The sequence below is a fragment of the Jatropha curcas genome, chromosome 8, assembly GCF_041381405.1.
Source record: "Jatropha curcas cultivar XTBG-Jc1 chromosome 8, XTBG_Jcur_1.0, whole genome shotgun sequence".
Classification (NCBI taxonomy): Eukaryota; Viridiplantae; Streptophyta; class Magnoliopsida; order Malpighiales; family Euphorbiaceae; genus Jatropha; species Jatropha curcas.
In genome coordinates this window covers 25,327,145-25,336,048 of record NC_143158.1, presented here as the reverse complement: position 1 = coordinate 25,336,048, position 8,904 = coordinate 25,327,145, and the positions used below count along the sequence as shown (strand labels likewise).

Below are 8,904 nucleotides of genomic sequence, written 5' to 3'. Positions count from 1 at the left end.
TAAAACAGCAAGAAAATCATATTTTATAAAACTTCTTCTTCACCCATGATCTACAAAAGAATAATAATCTTGACGTTCAACCACTAAAGTGACGATATTGTTGATTTGCTCATCAACATATTTTCTACTTCTAATACAAGTTTTTTACCACAAGTTTTGAAGAATTGACGCACAAAATTGGATTACATAAACTCAAAGATCTTAAGATTTATCTTCATGATGGAGAATAAATACGCACTATACTATTTTTTCCATTGGGTTTTTCTGGTAAAGTTTTTAATGAGGCAGTATTTCAACGTGTATTGAAAAAAAAATGTACTCTTTTTCCTTCACTGAGATTTTTTTTTCACAAGGTTTTTTCTTAGTAAGGTTTAAACGAGGCATATTCTTTAAAGAATGGACATCCAAAAGGAATCGTAATAAAAAAAGTGGACGTCATATATGGGCTAGAAGTATGTATTCTTAATTATTGCGAACTCTATCTTCTTGATTTGCGTAGGACTCTATTAGGGTTCCACTTTTGTAACTATATATATGTGTGTGTGTGTGTGTGTGGTTTTTCATCAATAATATGTACACTTTCAAATTTCTCCTATATTTTGCTCTCTATTCTTTCTCTTTCTTCTCTTTAGTGTTATATTATTTTATAATAATTATAATTTAAATTACTAAACAAATTTAAAAATCATTCAAATAAAACTATTAACAAAAATAATAAAATGATTAAATAATAAATGATAGATTGATATTTACAGCTAACTTTGTTCTACAATTCTAAAAAAATAATAAAAACAATTCAATTAAAAGAATTAAAAATTGATACTTATTATTTAAATTTATTATTGTACTCCCCTAATAATAAAATATACGATTTATGATAAATATTTAATTCTGAATTATTTAAGAATTATAGTTATAAATCAATTAGAAATCCTATTAACTTACCAAAATTAAATTTATAAATATAAAAAAAAAAACCATTTTTTATACGGACGGAATATCGATAGTCGTTTCAAATTTTCTACAATATAAAAAAAACATCGTTTTAATTGGCGGGAAAGTTTAATCATATGCGAGATATTTGGTTCATCCGACACGCTTGCACAAATTTATATCCCAAGAGGACAAACTTAGGCGCCGACTGAGGAATAAAAAGAAAAGGCAAATGTATCGTAACAGCGAATTCGATGGAAGCGCAGCAGCCTTCATGGGCGGCGGGTTCATGCCCTCTCAGGCCACCCAGCCGGCGGATTCCTCCTCTTTCCCTTCCTCCTCCAGAGTATTTTTTTTTGTTTCTTTTTGCATTTTTCTTTTTCTTGAACTATTAAAGGATTTTCTTTCCCATTTTCCTAATCAATTGAACTGTGGATTAGGGTTATGTAATTGAGAGCTTCGATTTGCGATTTTCTGTCAAAGAAGAGCATTTTAGGGTTTTTATTTGTCTCTGCAGAATCGCGAGACCAGGTGCTTATTACCATTGACATTGAAGCAGATATGTGAACTACCTAGTAATGATGAATCCAATTTCCTTATTGATGGTGTTGAAGTGACTAATGTAAGTTTATTACAACTTGGGTAGTCTTTGCTCTTGTTTGAATTTCCTTTTTTTTTTTACTTTGATTTTGGACTAGGGTTATGAATTTACGTTCTGTTTAGGTTACAATTGTGGGTAGGGTATGCCAAAAGGAAGACAAGGCCAGCGAGTATACTTTCCTTGTTGATGATGGGACAGGACAGATTGAATGTACCAGATGGTATGTTCTTTTCTTTTTCCAACATTTATGCCATGTTTGGTACAAATGAGTTCCATTAAATTTGGCAAAATTCTCTTGGAAATTTCTTGTAATATTTGGTAAGAATGGAAATGGTTCTATTTTATTCCTATAATTCAATTTTATTGAATTTAATGTAACTAAATTAAATTCTGTCAATTTGTATATGAGTTCTATGCTTCAAATTCATTTATACGAAGTAAGGGGTTAGTTATTTTCCATTTAATATGTAGTTTGATGACATAGTGTTGTTTAATATTACTTTATCTATATACTGGGTCTGTGATGTATTTTTGTGTTTTTACAGGGTCCAAGAGCGCATAGACACAGATGAAGTGGAGGGAATCTTGTATGTCTGGTTGTTTGCACTTTTAAAATGCCTGTTGTTCCTTCTTAATATCTCAGTAATTTGTAGACTAATTGAGCCTAATTGATTCAGCTGGCTGTTAGCGTTCTTTGAACAAATTTTGGATGAAACTCGTATGTTTTATTTGATTGCTTTTTCTTAACCTCATAATATTTCCTTATTGTATTTTGTAACAAGAAATAATGTGGGCTGGATCATGTAATGCAAGAAATGAAAGCTTAGGTAGCTGCTACAATTTGAACTTGAAACTTGAAAATTGAAGTTGCTAATGCAGAATCCAAGCTTTCTTTCAATTTCCTTCAATTTGTCAGTAATCAAAAGGAGAATCAAGACACTAGATCATTGGCTAAATAATTTGCCATTTTAGTATTAAAAGGTGTTTGAAGTTATCTCATTTCTCTTGTTTTAGAATTAATGTCTGATACTGCGTTACCATTTTCCACAATAGAATTGGGAGGTATGTTCGTGTTCATGGACACTTGAGAGGCCTGCAGGGCAGAAGGTTCATAAATGCCTTCTCCATTAGGTACGTATTTGATTTTCTTTTTCTATAGTTCTGTTAATGGACTAGATTACATGGGAAAAAATCAGTCCATCAACCCACCACTCCCTTTCAGAAACAGCCAAAAATTCCTATAAGTTTAAAATTTTTGATACATCTGCATTTATGTCCATGTCCCAGCACCAAATCTTGATTGCTTGATATTTGATTAGGTAATGCTGTTGGATAAGATGTATGCCCCTAATTTCACTGTTGAATTCAAGTTATTTTCCCCTTTGCTATATGTTGTTCCCCCCTCCTTTTGTAGGTATATTTGCTGAGGCCTTTGAGTTTAAGCACACAATTGAGAAAGGTTTAGATGGCTTTTTACCTTCCTGCGAAATAAAACATGCTGTTGAGCTGAGTTTTGCCTCTGATTGGTTTTGACCCTTGGTAACCCAAATTCATTCAAACTACACAATTTAATGTCTAATCAAGTCACACCACAGTGGTTTCTCATCACATTCTCGTGGTTGAATTGATAGGTTCTAGTACTTCTGAATTTGGACTAGGATTACAGATCATTAGACTGTCTTTCTTTATGCATCAAAAACACTACTAGCCGTCTTTGGAATCTTTTGTGCTATACTTCATTTTCCAAATATCCAAGTAAACTTTGTCGTCTAAACTTACTACAAACATGCAGTGAGGAATCACCTTCCTATTTGCTTTATTTTCTTCATGGTTAGTTTAACTGCATTTATCTGCATGTTGATGAAAACTGTTCAGGTTACATAACAAGCTCCTTGTGGTAGTTCTTTTATTGGGTTATTTCCTTTATTGTGAAATTATATAATCATACTAAACTTTCCAGTATTTCATGTCAATTTATGTGCCTTACTCTTCACGTATGAAATAGGTTAAGTTTAGTGCTTTAACTTCAAGCTCAACTATTTCAGGCCTATTACTGACTTCAATGAGATCACAAGCCACTTCATCGAGTGTATTTACGTTCATTTCTACAATACAAGGATAAGGGTATTTTGACCTAGTGACCTTAACTATGGTTGAAAATTTCTCTTTTTAACATGTTTTAAATGTTATAGTGTTGCCTTTGCTCATTTACTGACCTCTTTTTCCAATGAAACATGTGCATCCACCCTGACTAACTACAGAGTGCCACTACTCAGCCCCAGATGGCAAATTCAACCATGAACACTCCTTTGAAAGGTTACGAAACCGCCCCACCAAATCAAGTAATGTTTCTAACTAGGTGAACATCTTTGTATCATTTGTTGAATGATTTTTTTTTTTTTTTTTTTGTAATCCTCAAATTTTACCATGTTTCAGTCTTCTGCTTATTCATCTACTGATGGATTGAACAGCCTGGGTCAAATGATATTGAATTTTTTGCAGCAGCCCCCATACCTGTGAGTTATATTTAATATCCTCAAACTCAAACTAATTTTGCTGTTTTCCTCGCATGAGCTATTGTAAAAAATTAACAATTTTCTCATGTTTCTACTTCCATTCACATCAGTATGTTTCATGGAAATTTACTTCTAACACCACATCTAAGTTTCCTAAATGTCCTATCTTGATCTATGAGATAATTGAAGTGAGTTGGTCTGCCTTGCAATTTGCATCTTGACATGTCAGATTATAGTTTACCAGATACCTGTTTTGATCTACAAGAATAATTGAGTTGATACAGTCAGTCCATCTTCCAGATTGCAAGGTTAGTGTGTTAGATAGATAATTTGGAAAAAATTGTTGCTCAGAGTTTCATTTGTATATTTATTCAGGAAGCATTAAGACTTTATGGTGAAATTTTATGTTCTATGGGTTCTGGAGATCTCATCTCCTAGTCATATCAATAAAGTTGGCACAGTGTAGGATATGAGATTTATTTTGATCAGATAAAAACCTGTAATAAACAACAATAGAGGATGGAATCACATTGTTTGGTGGAAAGATGCATAGATAAATTTCTGGAATTCAATTGTATATTATCAAAACCTATTTCTTGGGTTTGTCTTTTGAACATCTCAAAGTACAAATGCAAGAAGTTCATGAACATTATCACTGGTTTCAAGCCTGTCTTGTAAGAATTCTCAGTTGATTAAGATATGATTGTTGTACATCTAGTCATGGGCAGATAAGGGACCTTTTTTTTTTTCTTTCTTAGTTTATGGCATTGGGCAACTTGTTGGGTTCCTTATCCTTATTTTCTAGTTTTGAATTCAGTTATCAATTTAAGTTAGAGATGATATGCCACAGTAATTTTACAAATGGAAAAATGTTGATGGATAGGATATTTGAAGCAAGTCCATAAGTTTCTTTCATTTTTTCTAATTCTTGTTTTGCATTTCCATTTACAAGCTTCAGCTTCAGCTATGTTTAGCATAACGAACTTCACAAGTACCCAGTAGTTCTGCATACTAGTTTCTGTCAGTCAAGATGCCTAATTTAAATGATAAAGATGAAGCAAACTACTAGTATTAGTAGCTTGATGAACATGTTTTGGGAGAAAGAAGCATCTATCCCTATATATTTTCTCTATCGAATTTGTTGTGTAGTGTGCAAATTGGAAATAAGTATGGATATTAAATTATCTACTGGAAAATTATTTTGCACAGGTGTAATATATGATGCCCTCTAATAATATAACTAATATGATAAAAGAAAATCTCAAGATACAATAAGTAGTGGTTTTTAATGTGAAACTATCAGTTGTGAGGGATAATTAATATAGTATGAGTTCTCCTAGGTCTTATTGTGCCTTGATTTCATTGAGATCTTAGCCGTAAGCATTATGTTTTAGCTCTAGAATATAAACAAATATCTGGTCCCTGTGTGTATACTTTGATGTTCATTTTACACTATTAGTTCACTACACTTTGATGTTCATTTTACACTATTAGTTCACTACACTTTGATGTTCATTTTACACCTTATTTATTGTTGATTAGCTAGTGACTTCCAAATCTTTAATTGTTGCAGTGCTAGCGAGGATGGTGTACACATTAATGTCATTGCCCGTCAGCTAAATATGCCAATGAAGAAGCTCATGTCTCTCTCTCTCTCTCTCTCTCTCTCTCTCTCTCTCTCTCTCTCTCTTTCTGTGTCTCTCTCTGTCTCTCTAACACATGCACACTCTCTCTCTCTCTCTCTCTGTGTCTCTCTAACACATGCACACCCATATAGACATGCATAAATGTGTATGGCTCTTAAAGGAGAATACTATACTTATATATTCAAGTTCTGGGTCTGTGACAGGGAAGAATTGCAGTCTCTTGTGGACAATGGCTTCATTTACTCAACAATAGATGACGATCACTTCAAGTCAACTGTGAATGCCTAATGCCTTGTTATTAGATAGAAATGAATTACAACTTGTTTCCAGAGAGAGTATACTTAAGTACATCAGTACATAATCTTTGTTTTTGGTTTGATTATGTTGTAATTATCTTCTCCGTCTGCTCTTTACTTGTGAACCCTTGTTTGTTTGCGTCACGTCAGGCCGGTTGGCACCGAGGCGGGTCATCGGTGGGGAGGTGAGCAGATTCTAATTTCATTCCATTCAAAATTTATCTGGGATCAACTTGAAGTCATCAATTAAAGTGGCTTGCTCCAATTTCACCCTTTAAGGGGTAGATGAAAATGATTTTTTTTTTTTTTTTTTTTGACTTACGTGCATCATTGACCAATGGGAGTGGAGAGCGGGCACTAAGATTTCGGAGTGATGCATTTCAGTTAAAAGCTATTGGGGGGTTGAGATTCAAACTTGGATTTATTGTCAGGTCATAAAGCAATGTCTTGATGTGCACATGAAACTAATTTAATGTTGAGGCTTTATTTGTTTTCGGGTAATTTAATTTTAAAAAATATTTTTCAACTTGAAAAATAAATGCTGTTGTTTAATTGTAATATCAAAATTAGTCAAAAAAAATATTAGAAATTTTAATTTATAAGATTAAAAGTATTCATATTATATATATTAAAAATTTATTGTTAAATATGATATAGAACATAAAAAAATGATACTTTCATTGTCTAAAAAAAAATTTACTTTCTATTTTTATACAAATTAAAAAAATAGCAATTATTATAATTAAAGAATAATTTTATTTATATAACTTTTCTATTATGTTCATTTTAAATAATATGTGAGTAGACTATATTTGTAATAAACAATTTAAGGATTAACTATAGAAAAAGAAAAGTAGACTATATTTAGTAATAAATCAAAAAGAAAAAATGAGCTATCTTTCAGAACAGGAGTAAAATTTTTGTTGTGGTTAGTAATTGTGGTGAAGGCTACAACGATAAGTGAATCAATAAATATGTATTTATAGAATTATAATAAATTAAATGTCTTAAGACAAATATGCATTTGTAAAAGTATATCATCTCTGTTTCACAATATTTGTTATATTTGAGAAATTAGTTTATTTTAAAATAATTGTTATATTTATGGTTTGAAAGAGCAATAAATCTCTTTTTACCATGTTTATTTTTTGTATATGATCAGTAATTATTATTTTAATTTAATGATTTTCTTAAAGAAGTATTAAAATTGAAGATAATATAGTCAATTTACTCAATAATTTATTGTAACTTAAACAAATTTAATGATTCCAAATGTGACAAATATTATGGAACAGAGATGGTAAGAAAATAGATATCTTAATTTCGTTTTGATTAGTAAAATATTTTTAATTAACTAATTTTTTTACCACTCCAAACATCAGAAATTTTGAAAAATAATTTATGAATAAGATTTTCTCTAAATAAATGTCTGAATTACATAATTTAAAAATAATAAATCTCTTCACCGTTAAGTTGAATGGTTTATGCTTTCAATTCGGCATACTCTATCAATTCCTATAAGTAGAATAATGAGAAATTATTATTTTTTTTTCCTTTTTTTAAATACCAAATAAAAAAAGTGTATAATTTTATATCCATGCCCTTTCTTTCCCCTCAGATTTACCCCATTTCATATAAAATTATGATACTGGAAAGCTCTATCGTTTAATTATTTTGAATATAAGGATTTATTAATGATATAAAAGTTACAGTAACATAATTAAAAAAGAAAAAAGAAAAAAAAAAAGCTTTTGCCAACTCACTGCTAATCTTATTAGCGGGACCCACAGGTCTACCGAAAAAGACAATTGTTGTATGTAGGAGATGAAACACAGAATGTAGAAATAATTAAAAAAAAAAAAAAAAGTCATGTGAAGGGTGATGATAGTGTAATAATAAAAAAATGTAGTCGCGAACGTGAGGTATGATATAAATGATTCGACTCTCTCATCACAAACATTACTTTAACAATTGTTTTGACCAATTTGTCGCCATTTTCTTTGCTGAAACCATCATTATTGCTTTGCCTGAGGTTGCAAATCTCCATCTCTTGGAGGTTCTTTAGCTTCAAATTTGATACGCGATTCACTCGAATTTTTGTTCGATTCGAAATAACTCGAATCTGATGATTGCCAATTCATCATATGCATTAATCTGAATGACATGTCATCTGTTTTATTTAATATATAAATGAATTGAAAACACACCTAATACATAATAGGAAGGATCTACAAACCCATTGCCTTGATTTTGTGGGTTGAAATATAATGTCAAGTTCATTTATTATTTTCTTTTTTGAAATTAATTCGATTTTTATTATTTAATTATTTTCTCTCATGACATAAGTAAAAATAAATAAATAAATAAATAAATAAAAGTCTTCTCGATCGTATGAGTTTTTTTACTAATTTAATGAGTTAAAGAAAGGACTACCTCTGTAGTCCATTATATTATTTCGACTGAATCTCCTAATAAATTAAAAAAATCAGTAAATATAAAAAACAAAATAAAAATATAATATTATTAGTTTTCAGCTTGTATGAGTCTTCTTTTCCCCTTACGGGAAGGCCTTACATCTCATTAGACCTCCACTAATCGCCATTCATTTTAAGGCATGTAGATGTAGTTGATTAGATTTTGGTGAGGGCTTCGTTTGGCAATGTTAGGAAAGATTAGGCAACTTTTGGTTGGAACCTCGCGCCAATCTCTTAGCCCCTATTCCGCAAAATTAAGTATTATAGTAGTTATTAATTGTTCTGCTATAGCTCAGCATATTCAGAGTGCAGGTACTATTCTAATAGATTCTCAATATCTTTCTAATGCTCTTTCGTCCAAAATTAGAGATATGAGTGAGCTGGGTATTGTTATTTCTGATTGTATTTTATTATTAGCCTCCATTCCATTAGTCCAGG

The 8,904-nt window shown here is 31.0% G+C and overlaps 1 protein-coding gene across 1 annotated transcript; it reads left to right on the top strand.

Moving 5' to 3' along the window:
* Positions 1 to 1,085: 1,085 nt before the first annotated feature.
* RPA32B (Replication protein A, subunit RPA32) lies at positions 1,086 to 6,117 on the top strand. Its single transcript, XM_012218657.4, has 10 exons — positions 1,086 to 1,279; positions 1,451 to 1,555; positions 1,657 to 1,754; positions 2,080 to 2,121; positions 2,588 to 2,665; positions 3,580 to 3,658; positions 3,796 to 3,876; positions 3,971 to 4,050; positions 5,624 to 5,692; positions 5,900 to 6,117. Exons 1-10 carry the CDS (start codon positions 1,166 to 1,168, stop codon positions 5,982 to 5,984), a joined length of 831 nt encoding a protein of 276 aa, XP_012074047.1. The 5' UTR covers positions 1,086 to 1,165; the 3' UTR covers positions 5,985 to 6,117.
* The last annotated feature ends 2,787 nt before the right edge of the window (positions 6,118 to 8,904 follow it).